Source organism: Hyperoodon ampullatus, assembly GCF_949752795.1.
Source record: "Hyperoodon ampullatus genome assembly, chromosome: 13".
Classification (NCBI taxonomy): Eukaryota; Metazoa; Chordata; class Mammalia; order Artiodactyla; family Ziphiidae; genus Hyperoodon; species Hyperoodon ampullatus.
The window spans coordinates 6,742,408-6,761,570 of record NC_136926.1 but is presented as its reverse complement, the minus strand read 5'-3'; the positions used below and the strand labels follow the sequence as shown (position 1 = coordinate 6,761,570).

Here is a 19,163-nt window from a genome sequence, read left to right as displayed (position 1 = left end):
CTGCTTCGGGTCTTCATCGACATGCATGGGCTTTCTCTAGTTGCGGCGAGAGGGGGCTACTCTTCGTCGCGGTGTGCAGGCTTCTCATTGTGGTGGCTTCTCTTGTTGCGGAGCACGGGCTCTAGGCATGCAGGCTTCAGTAGTTGTGGCACGCGGGCTCAATAGTTGTGGCGCATGGGCTTAGTTGCTCCACAGCATGTGGGATCTTCCTGGACCAGGGATCGAATCCATGTCCGCTGCATTGGCAGGCGGATTCTTAACCACTGTACCACCAGGGAAGTCCCTAAAATGTTTATTTTTTTTTATTTTTTTATTTTTTTGCAGTACGCGGGCCTCTCACTGTTGTGGCCTCTCCCGTTGTGGAGCACAGGCTCTGGACGCGCAGGCCCAGCGGCCATGGCCCACGGGCCCAGCCGCTCCACGGCATGTGGGATCCTCCCTTACCGGGGCACGAACCCGCGTCCCCTGCATCGGCAGGCGGACTCTCAACCACTGCGCCACCAGGGAAGCCCTAAAATGTTTATTTTTTTAAAATTTTATTTTATTGAAGTACAGTTGATTGACAATGTTGTGTTGATTTCTGCTGTTCAGCTGAGTGATTTAGTTATACATTTATATACATTATTTTTCATATTCTTTTCCATTATGGTTTATCACAGGATACTGAATATAGTGCCCTGTGCTATACAGTGGGACCTTGTTGTTTATCCATCCTATGTACAATAGTTTGCATCTTCTAATCCCAAACTCCCAATCCATCCCTCCCCCATCCCCCTCCCCCTTGGCCACCACAATTCTGTTCTCTATGTCTGTGAGTGTGTTTCTGTGTTTTTGTTTTTGTTTTTTTTTTTGCGGTACACGGGCCTCTCACTGTTGTGCTCTCTCCCCTTGCGGAGCACAAGCTCCGGACGCGCAGGCTCAGCCGCCATGGCTCATGGGCCTAGCCGCTCCGCGGCATGTGGGATCTTCCCGGACCAGGGCACGAACCCATGTCCCCTGCATTGGCAGGTGGACTCTCAACCACTGCACCACCAGGGAAGCCCATGTTTCTGTTTTGTAAATAAGTTCACTTGTGTCATATTTTAGATTCCACGTATAAGCGATATCATATGGTATTTGTCTTTCTCCTTCTGACCTACTTCACTTAGTATGATAATCTCTAGGTCCACCCATGTTGCTGCAAATGGCATTATTTCATTCTTTTTCATGGCTGAGTAGTATTCCATTGTATATATGTACCACATCTTCTTTATCCATTTATCTGTCGATGGAAATTTAGGTTGTTTCCATGTCTTGGCCATTGTAAATAGTGCTGCGGTGAACGTTGGGGTACATGTATCTTTTTGAATTATAGTTTTGTCCAGGTATATGCCCAGCAGTGGGATTGCTGGAACATATATTTAGTTTTTTTAAGGACCCTCCATACTGTTCTTTACAGTGGCTGCACCAACTTACATTCCCACCAACGGTGTAGGAGGGTTCCCTTTTCTCCACACCCTCTCCCGCATTTGTTATTTGTAGACTAAAATGTTTATTAAAATAGTTATAGGGCCTCCCTGGTGGCGCAGTGGTTGAGAGTCCGCCTGCCGATGCAGGGGATATGGGTTCGTGCCCCGGTCCGGGAGGATCCCATATACCGCGGAGCGGATGGGCCCGTGAGCCATGGCTGCTGAGCCTGCGTGTCCGGAGCCTGTGCTCCGCAACGGGAGAGGCCACAACAGTGAGAGGCCCGCGTACCACAAAAAAAAAAAAAAAAAAAAAAAAGTTATAAATATAGATGACTGAAGAAAACCGGAACAATGCAGAAGAAGTTATGATGAGTACAACTCTGTTCTCTACCTGCTGCCCTCACCCCTCCTCACTGTATCCCAGAGGTAATTACATTTCACACTTGAGTTGTTTCTTCTGATGGTTAACTCTAGCGTCTAAAGGAACCCACTTTGCTTGCTATTTCTTCCTTTATCAAGGTTACACATTATCTGTTGACTGACTGCTATGAAAGTGCGGGTTCATCTTTTATACCATCAGCCCACCTCCCCTCCACAGAATACTATACTGCTAAGTCAGTTAAACCAGTAAACATATTTACATCATTATGGTTTTTTTTTTTTTTTTTTTTTTTTTGCGGTACACGGGCCTCTCACTGTTGTGGCCTCTCCCGTTGCGGAGCACAGACTCCAGACGTGCAGGCTCAGCAGCCATGGCTCACGGGCCCAGCCGCTCCGTGGCATGTGGGATCCTCCCAGACCGGGGCACGAACCCGTGTCCCCTGCATCGGCAGGCGGACTCCCAACCACTGCACCACCAGGGAAGCCCCCTACATCATTATGAATAAGGAAATATTTACTGTAGAGCCAACTAGTATACTGTGATATACTTGCTAGTGAAGCAAGAAATCCAGGAACTGTGATACATTTACTTTCTTTTAGAGCCATTTTTTTGGGCTGGAGTTTATAGTTGCCTTTTTTTTCTTCTCTCTCTCTCTCACTATTTGCCTTTATCTTATCTTCATTTTTCAAACTTTCATATCCTCTGAACCTGTTTCACAGCTGTGGTCCTGAGACTTGCTTTCACTCTAGCTTAGTGCTAATACCATTCCTAACTTGGCCTGCAAAATTTGTCGATGTATGAGTATTTATACATATCATTATTTTATTGACTGACTGAACTGTGTCTTTTTTTCAGATAAAGAGAGACTGGTGTGTTAATATTGCTGCTAGATGCATACTTATTAAGTTTCATTTTCCCTGATCTCAATTATGTTATAAAAAATGAAGAAAAAAGACTGAAAGGAAAACACTCCAAAACAGTGTTTGTTTCTTGGTGGTGGGGTTTTGGTTAACTTATTTTCTTCTTTATACTTTTTAATTTTGGTCAGATATTCTACAGCATGTTAATCTTCATATTAATTTTATGGTAAAAGAAACTTAAAAAGTGCTACATCAGAGATGCATAATCTTCCCATGATAAACCTAAGTGTTCAATTAGAAACCTCATGAAAGCTTTGTTAATTGGAGTATGACTTGGGTTTTATGCATTTATAAAAACTTTGTACAAGCAACGGCTTTAAAACATGTATTCCAGTTGTCTATGGCTGTAGAAAACACTGATTTTGTTTATTTCTCCAGGTTGGAGATGTACAGTATGCCTCCCCTGCGACTGTGTCTAGATGTGGAATGGTTTATGTGGATCCTAAAAACTTGAAATATCAACCATACTGGAAAAAATGGCTTAATCAAATACCAAACAAGGTGAAAATTATCCCCAAAATGAACTTACCAGTTACTAATATTGGTGGCTAGTTGGATAAAAATAACTCAGAGGGATGTTTGTTGTTGAAGGCCATGACCTTGACCTTGACCTTGACCTGCCCAGGATCTTGAGCCCTTAATGTTATCAATAAGTTGGATAAAAACATGGAAGACACCCTTATTAGATTTCCAGATAATTCACAGCAGGTGGGATAGGTAGTGATTTTGATAGTCTAGACCAGGGGACGACAAATTTCTTCTGTGAAAGAGTAGAGAGTAGATAGTTTAGGCTTTGTGGGCCATATGGTTTCTTTGCAACTACTCAACCCCGCCATTGTGGTATGAAAGCAGCCACAGTACATGAATGGGCATAGCCATGTACCAATAAAACTTTATTTACAAAAACAGGTGGCAGGCCAGATTTGGCTTATGCATTGTAGTTGGCAACCCCTTATCCAGCCAAACCCAGGAGTTGGGAGACTTGTCTCTATTAGGTGCCCAGCTCCTCCTGCTTTGCTCAGTTGGGCGAATACAGTGTGTGAAGGACCTAGTTTGTCATGGAATTGAGATCTGATGGTTTCAGTTGACCTCAAACCCTGTGACATATCACATGGCTGCTCAAAAATGTGTATTGTCTTAATGGTGGGCTTCATTGAAAGCTGCAGAGATAGATGTGACAGTCATGTGAATGTTGTGGCTTGACCACACCTGGGACACCATGACCACACAGGATGCATCTCTAGAAGGACCACTAGGCTGATGGTGAATTGGAAACCAGGACATAATTACCCCAAAGAAGACCAAGGGAAACATGATGGGACCATCTGAGGCACCCTGTCAAATGGGGGATGACCACCCATGCAGTCCCTGGTGGTCCTCAATGCCTTGGTAGGGAGAAGGACCTTCCACTGCTTTGCACTCTTTGCTCAATGACTGTGGCCATGTCTTTTGAACACTAAGATAACCTGCACTTTTTCTATCAGATGGGACCTTTTATGGCACCTCCCTCCCAGGTCAGTGAAATCAAAGGCTTCATGATGAAATGAAAGAGCATTACAGATGACAAATTTCTCTACAGATATATGAGTTATCAGAGTTTACTCACCTGCCAAATTTCTCATTCATCAGAAAATATTTCTCACCCCCTCTTTTTTAAAAAAAATATTTATTTATTTATTTGGCTGCGTCAGGCGGGTCTTAGTTGTGGCACGCGGGATCTTTAGTTGCGGCATGCAAACTCTTAGTTGTGGCATGTGGTATCTAGTTCCCTGACCAGGGATCAAACCCGGACCCCCTGCATTGGGAGTATGGACTCTTAGCCACTGGGCCACCAGGGAAGTTCCCTCTCACCCCCTCTTTTTACAAGCAAAGCTTCTCACGAACTTCCATTTAAATAAAGGAGCCCTTGAAAATGCTTTGAAGTTCTGCTCTTTTATAGGTGGAGCAAGGTGATTTACAGAGTCTGTTTGAGAAATATGTACCCTATCTCATTGATGTGATAGCAGAAGGAATAGTGGATGGAAGACAAGGAGAGAAGCTGAAGACAATAGTTCCGCAGACAAACCTAAATATGGTGAGTAAGGATCTTTGTTGGCAAAAAAGAAATTCTTCCCTAAAGATGGACCCCCCAGTGGGCTTTCAAGGGGAGCAAAGATGCCAGATGGGTAAGTTCTAACATTGCCAGCTACTGACAAGGAAGACACAATACTTCCTTTTGTGACCCTGTGCAAGACAAGATACTGGGCTCCATCTGTTGAAACCAATATGGCGGGTCATATAGTTCCCACCGCTTTGGGATCTGGGATCCCGGGATTTATGACCAGAACTGACCCTGGTGGGGGTGTGTGGAATATATGAACTGACCCAGGTGTTTTCCTGTGAACCAGGTAACCCAGTTAACCAAGATGCTGGATTCGTTACTAGAGGGAGAAATCGAGGACCATGATCTTCTGGAGTGCTACTTCTTAGAGGCCCTGTGCTGCTCTCTGGGTGCTTCCCTGCTCGAGGATGGAAGGGCTAAATTTGATGAATGTATTAAACGCATCGCTTCTTTGCCTACTGCTGATACGGAAGGGGTTTGGGCCAACCCTGGGGAACTGCCAGGTAGGAACCAAAGGTAGCTTGTTTTCCTGCTCAGAATGTTTTTGGTTAGGTTTTTAAGAGGACGTGACCTTGCTTTTCCATATGTATGCCTGTATGGGTTTTCCAGATTGTTTGCTTCTGTAGAGAAATGTGCAACGGTCAGAGCACCCAGTGGTACCCTCAGGAGACGTTCAAATGCGTGAACTGCTATAGCAGAGCCCGGCTCCCTTGGATGGCCTTTTTTACTGAGTCTAACCTTTCCCCCCCTAGCTTAGACTCTTGCTTCCTTCACTCTGTTTAAGCTCTTTAAAAATTTCATGTTGTGCTTGGCTTTGAATTTCTTCTCCTTTGGGCTTCTCTCTCTTTTTTTTTCTCTCTAAAATTCCACTGCTTAATTCATCTGCTCTATTCCTGAGTGTTTGCACAGTAGACAATCATGTGTGGATTTGCAGATCATTCATAGGAAATCATTATATTAAGGTTTAACTGTTTGCATGAAAAACGTGCATCCTCAAAGAACCATATACGATGAAAATGTGGCATTCTCCAAGAACTATAGCTAACAGTAGGTTCCTTCTTTGTCTGTCTCTTAATAACATTTGAATATGGCTTGGCAGGGAGACCTAAGTTGTATTCTGTAATCATTACCTGGGCTGTTCTTTTTAAAGCTCAAAGTAAAATGATCGTAGGTCTTTCTAATGGAGAGTCATTGAGCAAATAAAAGATGTTTTAAAAGTCTTTGCTCGGGCTTCCCAGGTGGTGCAGCGGTTGAGAGTCCGCCTGCCGATGCAGGGGACGTGGGTTCTTGCCCCGGTCCGGGAAGATCCCACATGCCGCGGAGTGGCTGGGCCTGTGAGCCATGGCCGCTGAGCCTGCGCGTCCGGAGCCTGTGCTCCACAATGGGAGAGGCTACAACAGTGAGAGGCCCGCGTACCAAAAAGAAAAAAAAAAAAATTCTTTGGTCTTTGTTCGGACGCCAAGGGAGGAAAGTGGGGGATGGGATGAACTGGGAGATTGGGACTGACATATACACACTAATATGTACAAAATAGGTAACTAATGAGAACCTGCTGTGTAGCACAGGGAACTCCGCCGTACAGTAGAAACTAACACAACATTGTAAAACAACTATACCCCAATTAAAAAAGTCTATGGTCTTTTGGGGAGTAGTTTGCCTGTACTTTCTTGGGACCCTGAGTCTCCTTTGGCGGCGGGCTCGGGGGGTGCTTCCCAGCTATGCCTACCATGCCGACTACGTGCTGCTGCCATCAGAGACGATGCTGGTCCCGGTCTGGTCTTTCTCCCTAGTTTGCTCTCATCTTGGGGACTTGAATGGCCGTGTAGACAACCCCCTTCCAGGTGCCTTCTGCGCTCAGCTCCAGGCTCCGGGTCCCTCGACGTCATCCTAGCTCATAACACCTGGCAGAGTTCTGTCTGCATCATAAATGCATACCTCCCACTCCCTGCTTCACAGTCGGCGTCTGTGATTCCTGCCACACGTGACCCCTGTTGGCCTCGTGGGGACTGTCCCCCGCCCCCCGCCATTCTTCCTACCACCTTCTGAACCTTCTGGATCCTCTCCTGCCGCCCTGCCGCTTCAACCCCTCTTGCCTAATTGCCCTTCTGTCGAATCTCTCTGAGGAAACCCAAGCCTGCTTTCTCCGCCTCTCCCGGGGCTGCGGGATACCGAGGCAATCACACAGCCACGAAGCCTGGCACCTCCGTAACTTCAGCCTTGAACTTGAACTCCCTCTCCTGCCCCCACAGGGGCAGTTCAGCTCCCTTTTCCTCCAAATCTCCACATGGCCCTCTCCCCTCTCGCTGCAGGTGACCTTCCTTCTTCCTTCAACAGGAAAAACGGACACCATCAGATAGGAATTTTTCCAGCCCCCCTCTTCTCCTGTCTCCTTTCTCAGGGGAGAGGAGACCAGCTCCCAGCTGGACCCGCCCTGTGCTTTGAGGTCTACCCCGCCCTCCTCATCAGGCTCCTGGCTTCACTGGTTTTCTCCTCTTTCTCCTGTATTTTCCATCTGTCCCTCTCTACCAATCCCCTCCCACAGGCTCTTAGTCATCTCTACCCAAACTGCTCCTCCCAGACTGCACGTGCACTGCCTTCTCGTTGCCGGATCTGGTGACCCCTTCTGGGCTTTGCTTCCCCGACCTTGTCCCAGCATCGGACCGGGTACCACTTTCTGCCTTCTTAAAACGTTCTTCCTCCATCCTGCTCCATCCTGGCCGTGCCTTCAAAGGCTCCTTTGTTGCGTCCCCTTCCTCTGCCCCTCCCTCACATCAGGATTTGGTCCTAGACCCTCTTTTCACTCTTCATGAGACTTTTCACCATGTCCACAGCTCTGACTTCCAGTCCCCTCCCTTCTGAGCCTTTTCCTGGGTTCCCTAGCCCAGTTATACTTAAATCTATCTATCTATCTATCTATCTTTATCCACCCATCCATTTTTATCTCTCTCTATCTACCCATCCATCCATCCATCCATCCATCCATCCATCCATCTATCCATCCATCCTTATCTATCTATTCAATTAAGTTTCTGTCCAGGGAGCAAATAGCATTAGTTCATTTCAAGCATGTGCCAAAGCTGATTCTGTATTTCCATGTCCACGATCAAAGTGAAACAGACCACTGTTTGTTACAGGTCACCTTCCAACCTTGTTTGACTTTCATTTTGATCCCACACAGAAGAAATGGATACCATGGAATAAATTAGTTCCAGAGTATGTTCATTCCCGTGAGAGGAAATTTATTGACATCCTGGGTAAGTGAGAACCAAACCCTCGGTTTAAGCGTGTATGGTTCTCATTCTGTGAGGAAGGGAAAAAGATCCTGAGGTCCCTGTGGTACTCTGAGTCCCACCCGGAGTGCTGGTTGGGAGAAACTGAGGAACGTGAGCCATGGGCTTTTCCAAGAGGGCGGCACTTTGGATTCCTTCTATGTGCTGCTGGCTGTGGGCATCTTCAGATGTCTGTGCCTCTCAACTCTTTCCCTGGGCAGGCGGATCCTGCCAGGCCGGGGCAAGAGGTAGGGTGCTGGTCTGCTTCCCGTCGCTTTGCACAGGCTCCCTTCTGCCGCATAGAGCTGGCTGGGCGTCGGGAGGGACAAAGGAAGGAGTGAAAGAAAAATGGACGAGGCAGCATTTTGTAAGAGATGCTGCCTTGAGAAGTCGCGTACCATGGGCGTTGTGTATTGAGTCGTAGTTTACGTGCACACCTATGGCTATTTGGATAACATAGAGGCTGAAGCATTTCACAAAACGAATATCTGATTTTGGTTTGCGTAGAGTTCTTTTAGAGTGAGGTGTACGTATTTTCTCAGCAACCAATCAGGATTAAAATTGCCCATGCAGGAGTAAGCCAGACCTGACTTTGAGGCTTTATGCTCTCTTCAGAGGAAATTGTTGGTCAGGAAACCAAGTCCTGATAAGTGATAAGTGAGTGACATATGCAGTGGAGAGGCTGAGTTTTTAATATCCTGAGTATAAAACAGTTTGGGTGTTCTATACCTGGGTGTGGTGATGACGACACAGCTGTAGAAATGTATCAAACTCATCAAGTTATACACTTAAAGTTGGAGCGAATTTTATGCTATGTGGGTTATACCTCCATAAAGCTATTAAAAATAATGGTTGAGGTAGTGAGGTTCTCCTAAGATGATTTCACCCATATATACGTTGTCAAGGTCACCTCTTGGGTTTTTGCTGATGCTTTTTACGGGATTTATGGGATCCTGTGAAACTCCAGGTTGCCCAATGCACACCTTGTTGGCATTTCTGTGATGCTCCTGTTCTTCATATATTCTTTAGTTCATACGGTGGATACAACCCGTACTACCTGGACGCTGGAACAAATGGTTAAGATTAGGCAACCTGTTCTTTTGGTTGGTGAATCTGGCACATCCAAGACAGCCACTACCCAGAACTTTCTTAAAAACCTGAATGAAGAGACTAATGTAAGTCATTATTTGTATCTGTTATCTATTGCCGTGTAACAAATGACCCCAACACAAAGCAGCTCATACAACAAACACTATGTCAGTTTCTGCAGGTCAGGAATCTGGGAGTGGGTTAGCTGGGTAGTTCTAGCCCAAGCTCTCTCATGAGATTGCAAGATTGACCAGGGCTGTGGTCATCTGAAGGCTTGACACTGGCTGGAGGACCCTCTTCCGAAATGGTCAGCCTCAGTTCCCCACCATGTGGGCCTCTCCAAGGGCTGCTGGTGTCCTCTTGACATGGTAGCTGGCTCCCCCCGGAAAGAATGTACAGGATATCAAAGCAGATGCTGCAATGCTTCATATGACCCAGGAAATCACACACCATCACTTCTGCCACATTCTGTGGGTCACACAGAAACCACCATGGCCCACCCTGATACAGCGTGGGACGAGGCTACACAGGGTGCGGGTGCCTGGAGGTGAGGGTGCTTGGGAGTCGTCTGGAGGCTGGCACTCACATTCCTCATCACCATTTTGTGGTTTCTCCCCTCCTTCCTCCAGCCACTTGTCAAACATGGGAGGGTCTGGGTGCCCCAGGGCAAACGACAGTGAACAAGGCTGTTAAGGCCCGATCTTGTGGAGGGGAGACAAACGTGAAAATGAATACATGAAACACGATCGTGCAGAATGTGCCGGGTGCACCGAGATGTTGTGAAGGAGCGTGGCATTTCTCCTTTCTGTGACTCAGCGTGGTCCTGCAGGGCCCACCTGCTCACCACTGCAGCTCTCTTGGCTTTAAACAAGTTCTACTTTATGTTTAGTAACCATGTAAAGACTCTTATCTCCTCCAAGAAGCTGCCTGTGATTTTCCAGATCTCCAGCTGTCATATATTTGTCCCCAGTCCACACACTGACTCAGTTCCTTGTTCATGTTGCCCGTCATTTAAGTTCCCAGTTCCTGTTCTGGCCTTCTGGAACCTCAGAGGGGAGACAGTTCCCCATGGCTTTCCTCTGACTCTCCCTTAGGCTGGTGCCTCCAGGAGCAAAGAGGCTCCGGGAAGCCACGTGGCCCTCTGGGCTGGGGAGTGGTCAGCCCAGCTTTGCGATGGGCACGTAAGGGATGTGGGCGGGACTGGGTTGCACTGCCCATGAATGGATGGTCAAGGTCACTCAGATACCAGCAGGTGCAAGCATGGTTTATTTAGCTCTGAGGATGCCATTGTGGAGGGCACACGAAGGATGTCTACAGCCAGAAGGACCTACCAGTTTATGGAGTAAAGGGAACCCAGAGTCAGAAGCCCCCCCCACTGTGACCCTTCCCGCCGGGACTCAGCAGCTGGTGCTTATCGGCCCAACAAGACATATCTGGATACGCTCATGACAAAGAGAAGCACATTCACCTTCAGATGTTCAGCTCAGGTGCACCTGCACTTGTGGACACCTTGTTAGAAGGGTGTTATCTAAGTCAGCGGTTCCGAAAGTGTGGTCCCTGGACCCACAGCATAAGCATCACCTGAAAACTTGTTTATACCACTGGGACCTACTGAATCGGGAACTCTGAGGATGGGACCCCATCAGGCTGCCCTCCAGGTGACTCTGGTGCATAATTAAGTGTCGGAGCCACTGCTCAGTGAACTCTCACCCACCGCTCCAAGACGGGGCTGGGGAGAAGCCCCACGTACGAGTGCGTGAGGATGTGCGCCCCACACGGGGATCGGGGGCCTCCCTCACCTTCCTCTCAGTGGTTCCTTCCGAGGACTAACTAGTGATTGTTCATGCTGTCTTTGACTTATTTATTAAGATGTAGCAGGCATGATAGTAACTTATGTTTGAATATTGCTTTGTCGTTTTGAAAACACCTTGGTGTATTTCATCTCGCATGATAAAGTCACTCTATGAAGTAGTCCAAGAAGATGTCATTAAAATCATCTTTCAGATGAGAAAAACGAGACTCTGAAAGGTTAAGTGATGGTTCTGAGGTCACCTGGTTAGAACTGTGTGGAGCCAAGCCCCACCCCGAGTCCACATTGTCCCCCAGTCCACATTGTCACACCTGGCAACCAGTTATTGACTCATACAACCTGCCAAGAGGAAAGAGGAATTCTTGCTTTAGCGCTAAAAAATAGAATGAAGTTCAGACTCACGCTGCGTTATAAAAAAGTTGGTTCAGATACCAACGAATTTGCAAAATAGATGCTAGCTTATGATCAAACATTCCCTGCAGGTACTGTGAAAAAAAAGACCACCTTTTGGAATAATCCCTTTCTGTTTCAGATTGTGTTAATGGTCAGTTTCTCCTCCCGCACCACGTCCATGGATATCCAAAGAAATTTAGAAGCCAACGTGGAAAAACGAACCAAAGACACGTACAGCCCACCCATGGGGAAACGCCTCCTGGTGTTCATGGATGACATGAACATGCCAAAGGTTGGTGGGGTTAACGGCGGGGGCGGGGCAGTGTGCTGTGTTTGTGTGGCCATGTGTGCGTGGAGTGGGTGAGTGTGAGAACGCCTGTCTCTATTCTGCACAATGTCTGCAGGGCCCAGGTTACGAGGAGCCGGCTTAAGGGACAGTGTGACAGGAAGTGTCTTCTTAACCAGAGAGACCCTTTCCTTAGATTGTGTTCCGTAGTTTCTCAAAGGAGGGAAGTAGGTAGCAAGGCAGCCTCTGAACTATATTCAGCATATGTTTGAGCGAGAGATTTCCAAATGAGCTGTACTTCGGGCAGTAATGCTGCTCTCAGCCCCATTTACATGGGAAGCATGAGGGCAGGCACTTCCGCAGGATTCCTCTGGATTTACCAAGGAAAGGGAACTTTAGCGTGCACAATGGGTGTGTTTCTGGGGCCAGAGCCTGAGAGGTGCAAAGTTTTCTTAGCACTGGGATTTAGATTTATATCTTTTCTGCAGAACCATTTTTTCCCTGAAAAATCTATCTTCCAGATGGACTGTTTGCAAAGCCAGGATCCATGCATGCATCCATCCGTGCATCCATCCACACGTCCATCCATCCATCCGTGCATCTGTGCATCCATGCATGCGCCCATCCATGCATCCATCCATGGATCCACATGTATCCATCCATCCATCCATCCATGCATCTGTGCATCCATGCATGCACCCATCCACCTTTGCATCTATCTATCTTTGCGTCCAGCCAGCCATCCACACACTTGTTTTTCCATCCATCCATCCAACTGATATATTTATTGAGCACCTCCTATGGGACTGGTGCTGTGAAGTGATGAGCAAAACGTATATAGTTCCTGCGCTCAGGGAGCTTACAGTCTAGACAGGGACGCAGATTTTTTTAAAAATTACAAATGAATATATAGAACTGCAAACTTTGAGAAGCCCAATGAAACTCAAACCAGAGTGCTTCAAGAGAGTGAGAGGAGAGATGAGATTTAGTTTAGATGGTCAGCAAAGAGATGAGATTTAGTTTAGATGGTCAGCAGAGGCGTTGCTGAGTTCTGCTTTGTGATACCACTGTGCTTCCTTTTCTTTAAAAAAAAAATCAAGGTGGACGAATATGGCACACAGCAGCCGATTGCCCTGCTGAAACTGCTATTGGAAAAAGGCTACCTGTACGACCGGGGGAAGGAGCTGAACTGTAAAAGCATCCGAGACTTTGGCTTTATTGCTGCGATGGGCAAAGCAGGGGGAGGCCGCAACGAAGTCGACCCGAGATTTATTTCGCTATTCAGTGTCTTCAACATTCCATTTCCTTCAGAGGAGTCTTTGCACTTAATTTATTCCTCCATCCTCAAAGGCCATACCTCGGTAATTTGATTTTAATTAGAAGTCTAAACCGGAGGGCCATGTGTTGGGTAGAAACGTGGTAGCAATGTGTGCATCTGGCACAGCAAACACAATGCCTACAGCCCATGGTGCTTCTAGGGGACTGTGAATATGTTTTCATTTCTTTCAAAACCAGAAGAAAGGAATCAATATAATTCAGCCTGGATTATATTCATCTTTATACCAAGGCAGTCATAATATATAAGATAATATATTTAATTATAATTAAATAAAATAATGTATAAATATAGTTTTATTTCTAGAAATAACATGTAATATATTTATATAATATATATAATAATATGAAGAATATAATATATATAATAAGATATATAAATAATGGGTTTTTTTTGTGTTTTTTTTGCGGTATGTGAGCCTCTCACTGTTGTGGCCTCTCCCGTTGCGGAGCACAGGCTCCGGACGCGCAGGCTCAACGGCCATGGCTCATGGGCCCAACCGCTCCGCGGCATGTGGGATCTTCCCAGACCGGGGCACGAACCCGTGTCCCCTGCATCGGCAGGTGGATTCTCAACCACTGTGCCACCAGGGAAGCCCTAAATAATGTATTTTTATGGAGGAAGGGACCCATGAAGGCATAAGTGCCTGGGGCCCATGGAAGTTGTGATGTGGCCCTGAGTTACATAGGCCACCTTGAGTGACAGCAGTGAACCAACTAGAGGACTTAGGCTCTGGAGTCGGTCCCCATTCTACTCCTTGGGCAAGTCCCTTGAGAGCTCGTACTCCCCATCCTCCTCCGGAACAGGGAGATAATTCTGGTACCCACCTCACTTAGGTTTGGGGAGAATGAAAGGAGAAAATGCATGTAAAGCGTGTGGCACAGTGCCCAGCACATGTCCGATACTCACTAGATACTAGTTATTGCTGTTATCGTTGTGATTTACGTGACCCCCATAAATGGAACCCGTTCGTTTAAATAATGACCTTCTGATCCTGGCATTTGCCTTCTAAAGCAGGCTTGCACACTTAAAGTCCTGAAGGGCCAGGCAGGAAACATAAAGGTGTGGGATCAGCGGCCACCTGGCGTGTTCATGCCCTACGTTAAACCATTCGCTTCCAAAACAGTGAGGTCTGTGCTAGTCAAATCAACCTCAGACTGAGGGCTGGTTTGGGGCTTTGGTTTCATATCACGTTGACTTGTCAGTTAATGTGAAAATCTAGGGAAACAAAAGCAGATCAGATGATTAGTTTCACTGGCTCTTCAATTGTTTTCTTACCTCCTCTCAAAAAATTATGGTAAAATTCATGCAACATTAAGATTAGCTATTAAAACCATTTTAAAGTATACAGTTCAGTGGCATTTAGTACATTCACAATGTTGTACAGCTATCACCACTGTCTAGTTCCAGAGTATTTTTATCACCCCCAAAGCAGTTATTCCATCCTATCCTTCAGCCCCCGGCAACCACTGATCTGCGTTCTGTCTCTATGGATTTTCCTATTCTGGAAATTTCCCATTAATGGAATCATACAATATGTGGTCTTCTGTGTTGGGTTTCTTTCACTGAGTAGCATGTTTTCAAGGTTCATCCATCAGTGTAGCAGGTGTCAGTGCTTCATTCTTTTTTACGGCCCAATCATATTCCATGGTATGGATGGACCACAGTTTGCTTATCCATTCATTCACTGATAGACACTTGGGGGGGTGTCTTTTCATTCTATAGGTGTTTCATGAGAGCATTGTGGCTGTAAGTGACAAGCTGACATCCTGCACGTTGGCACTTTACAAAAACATTGTTCAGGACCTACTGCCCACCCCATCCAAGTTCCACTACATCTTTAACCTTCGAGATATCTCACGGGTTTTTAACGGTCTGGTCCTCACTAACCCAGAACGGTGAGTTTGTTTTCTCTCACTGAAATGTGCCCCATCAGTACGATGGGTTTCCTTATTCTTTTAAGACAGAGGAGCTATCAAGGAATGTGGTGTGAATCCATGTATCAATTAATTACCCAGTGTCTTTCTGCTTACGTTAAACGAAGAACAGAGTCAAATGCTTGGTTAAGACCTGATGCCTCTTGAGCCCTTGAGCTGAAGGCAGGTGGAGCCAGGAGAGGCAGGTGTATGGCCGTGTGGACAGGTGTGTTCAACCCCGCGGTAGGACTGCTGTGACAACCATTTGTTCTCAGTTCTAAAGGTGAAACTGGCCCGCGTGGAGCCTTTCCTTCATACACCTGAATGGTTGCCAGTTGCTAACTGGTTCTGTTATCAATATATGTGTCTTTGGGAGAAGTTAAGCATGGAAGACAGAAGGGATTTAAGTCTGGGTCTAGAAATTGACTCGTGAAAGCTAGATGTATTTGTGTACTTACATTAATGTAAACTTTCATCTATGTAGATTTGCAGGGATCCTCCAATTTCGTGGATTCAGGTTATGAGTCCACAAAATTTTGAAAAATGAATTAGGAACTTTCCCTTTACCCACACTGACTCTTGGGTGCCCTTGAAGGTTTCAGAATGGCAGTTCCAGGGGGAGCAGCTCTAGGTATTTAGGGTGGAGTGAGAGCTCTTTGCCAGAAACCAGAAAAAGACCCAGAATTGGGGTCAGATGGAGTTGGTTCTTAGAAAAAGGAGCTGCCAGTGGCTCTGCTGCTGATTTTAAATTCATAAATTCCAGCAACTAGGAGTCCTGTCAGGTTCTCAGGTCATTTATGTCACTTATAGACAATGTTCTTTTTCTTCCCTGCAGTAGGATAACTTATGAATGGCAACGTTATGGTCTTTATACTTAAATTGTTAGCTTGCATTAAATTTCAATTAATGTGAAACCAGGGGGGGAAAAAGACTATGGGAGTGTTGTCCTTTTCTGCACCCTGTGTACCCATCTGAAAATAGTAGCATTCAGCCTGCTCTTCTCTGGATAACTTTGTGGCTGGTTTTGCCCCTTCCATCCTGTAGATTCCAGACGGTGACCCAGATGGTGAGAGTCTGGAGGAATGAGTGTCTGAGAGTCTTCCACGACCGGTTAATCAATGAAACAGACAAGCAACTGGTCAGTACATTGAATATGGACCAGCAAATGCAAAAAAACAAACTCTAACCACAAAGTGCTTCTCTGGGTGAAAAGAAAAAGTACTAATCAAAAAAAAAACCCAATGTATTTTTTTCAATGTATTTTTTTGTATGGGACACTGCAGAAAAAGAGAGACTAATAATGAAAGTCAACAGGTAAAGTAGGGTGGATTATTATCAATAATAAATAATATTAATAATAATTATTAATAATAATTTATAATAATTATAATTAATAATAATTAAGAGGATTATTGCAGCCAATGGGGAAAAAATCGAATGCAAATTACTTCAGATAATCCTAGCATACACTCTCTTTCTGACAAGTGTTAGCACGTCTATGGTGTTGAGTTTGGCTTCCTGAAGTGGTCTTGTATTACCAGGTCGAAGAGCACATAGGCAACTTGGTCACGGTACATTTCAACGATGATGCGGAGGTGGTGATGAGGGACCCCATCCTGTTTGGAGACTTCCGGATGGCCCTGCACGAAGAGGAAACGCGCGTTTATGAAGACATTCAGGACTACGAGGCAGCCGAGGCTTTGTTCCAGGTGCGGACAGGGCTCACCTCTTCCGGGAGCGCGTTGCGTGGGTGCCCAGGAGGTGGAGCGAGGAGGAACGCCCACGCCTCTGTCTCTCGGTGCAGGATGTGGGCTCGTGTCTGATCCAGTGGTGTCCGTGTCCAGTGGTGCATGGGAATGGTCTGATGAATTTGTTCAACACACAGACCCCTGGGGCCCATCTTTGTGCGTTTCCCTTCATCAAGCCCATGAAGGGTGCCAGGGTTCCAATGCACAGCCAGCTTTGGGAACCACTTATCTGACCCCCTAATATTCATCTTCATCTTAATTCACAAGTCGAACCTTGTAACTAGCATTGGCTTGCTGCTGGCCAGTCACAGACCAGCAGGTCAAAGTCTTGATCGTAAAAGCTAGTCTCTTAAACCTGAATGATTGAATAATTTCAACAATTGTAGACATTCAGAAAAATCTCTCCTCTGTTCTTGATCACTCTGGCACAAAAGGAGAGAGTCTGTCTCTTGAAAGCCAGTGATTCTTAAAGAAAATTTTTTTTTTCTAAAATTCAGGAAATTCTTGAAGAGTATAATGAAAGCTACACCAAAATGAGCTTGGTTCTCTTTGACGATGCTTTGGAGCACCTGACCCGTGTGCACCGCATCATTCGACTGGACCGTGGCCACGCCCTGCTGGTTGGGGTCGGGGGCTCCGGGAAGCAGTCTCTGGCCAGGCTGGCTGCCTTCACAGCTGGCTATGAGGTGAGCTGACCCCCAGAAATGGGTTTGGTATGCCAATTTCCACAGTTAGTAATTCCTGCAAATATTTGAGCTATCTATAACAGATCATAACACCATGTTTTCATAGAGTATAAAGTGTTTTTGTTGGGGGGGGGTTGATATTATTTTAGCTGAATATTTGAAGCATCTAACTATTGTATTGTATTTGGAATGAAGAATGTGTCAAATCAAGTTCAAAAGTCAAATACGAGCAAATCCTGTGACCTGTGACCTGTGCTCGTGTAGAGGGGGGGTTGCCCTAAACCTCCATGGACCCAGTGTTGAGGGTCGGCAATGTATCAGCACAACCAGCATGCATGGTTCTGGGACATTCTTAGAATCTTTAAAAAAAAGTTTTAGGGCTTCCCTGGTGGCGCAGTTGTTGAGAGTCCGCCTGCCGATGCAGGGGACACGGGTTCGTGCCCCGGTCCGGGAGGATCCCACATGCTGCGGAGCGGCTGGGCCCGTGAGCCATGGCCGCTGAGCCTGCGTGTCCGGAGCCTGTGCTCCGCAACGGGAGAGGCCACAGCAGCGAGAGGCCCGCGTACTGCAAAAAAAAAAAAAAAAAAAAAAAAGTTTTATTGAGATACATTTCACAGACCATACAGTTCATCCACTTAAGGTGTACAATTCAATAGTTTTTAAAAATGTGTTCAAAAGGTTGTGAAACCATTACCACATTCAATTTTAGAACATTTTCATCATCCCAAGAAGAAATCCCAAGCCCTTTAGCTGTTGCCCTCTATCTTCCTGTCCTTCCAACCCCCCCAGCCCTAAGAAACCACTAATCTACTTTCTGTCTCTCTCGACTTTCCTATTCTGGATTTTCATACAAATAGAATCAGAGCATGTGGTCTTTTGTGACAGCTTCTTGCGCTTAGCATAATGTTTTCAGGCTTCATCCATGTATCAGTGTTTCATTCTGTTTTGTGGCTGAATCATGTTCCCTGTGTGGTAGACCACGTTTCGTTTATCCATTCATCTATTGACAGTCATTTGGGTTATTTCCACCTTTTGGCTATTATGAACTACACTGCTCTAAGCATTCATGTACAAGATTCTGTGTGGACATATGTTTTCATTTCTCTTGGGTGGATACCGAAGAGCAGAGTTGCTGGGTCATAACGGCAATTCTCTGTTGACTCATTGGAGAAACTGCCAGATTGTTTTCCAAAGGGGCCTCACCATTTTATATCCCCCCAGCACTGTATGAAGGGTCCTGTTTCTCCACACCGTCCTTAGGCTCTTACAGATAGTCCTGCAGTGCCCACAGGTTAACTCGCCAGCCGGGCCCATCACCGTGGAGACGTGCACCGTGCAATGAGTATCAATTTTGGAGAGGAGTCGTCTCCACAACTCACCCTCCCACACTGTCCTTAGTTCTCTGGTATCCGATCCTGTTCATTACTAGGGTCTTGCATTATCCTCAATGTCTCTGTTTTTGCTGAAAACTAGCCCCAGGTGCCTTGACTGCCCGCCCCATGCCCCCCGGCGTGCCTGCTCTTCCTGGGCAGAACAGGGTCGTTATTCAGCCTCAGCCATTACCAGGCACTCAGCTACCCCTGATGCGTACCCTGGATCCCTTCGATCCATCCTCTCGGAGGGGATACCTCTTGTTGGGTTTCCGTAATCCTTCTACTAGCATTAGAAGGTGTTCTTTCACACAAACTGTCTTATTCGTCTTCTCATGTCTTCTGGAATCAGATTGAACTCTACATCATTATCATCATCACAGAGTGATCACTGTTGTTATGGGATCAC

At 46.2% G+C, this 19,163-nt stretch overlaps 1 protein-coding gene across 1 annotated transcript in view; it reads left to right on the top strand.

Annotated features, from left to right (window-relative positions):
* Nucleotides 1–19,163, top strand: part of DNAH10 (dynein axonemal heavy chain 10) — a gene marked incomplete at its 5' end in the record, with an annotated part of 152,217 nt that overhangs the window by 89,088 nt on the left and 43,966 nt on the right. The window contains 11 exons of the mRNA XM_079717271.1: nucleotides 3,129–3,251; nucleotides 4,690–4,824; nucleotides 5,138–5,354; nucleotides 7,986–8,105; nucleotides 9,150–9,295; nucleotides 11,552–11,704; nucleotides 12,799–13,059; nucleotides 14,760–14,932; nucleotides 15,995–16,088; nucleotides 16,492–16,659; nucleotides 17,196–17,384. Coding sequence (XP_079573397.1) covers nucleotides 3,129–3,251; nucleotides 4,690–4,824; nucleotides 5,138–5,354; nucleotides 7,986–8,105; nucleotides 9,150–9,295; nucleotides 11,552–11,704; nucleotides 12,799–13,059; nucleotides 14,760–14,932; nucleotides 15,995–16,088; nucleotides 16,492–16,659; nucleotides 17,196–17,384 — 1,779 coding nt within the window. The remainder of the gene's footprint in view (nucleotides 1–3,128; nucleotides 3,252–4,689; nucleotides 4,825–5,137; nucleotides 5,355–7,985; nucleotides 8,106–9,149; nucleotides 9,296–11,551; nucleotides 11,705–12,798; nucleotides 13,060–14,759; nucleotides 14,933–15,994; nucleotides 16,089–16,491; nucleotides 16,660–17,195; nucleotides 17,385–19,163) is intronic.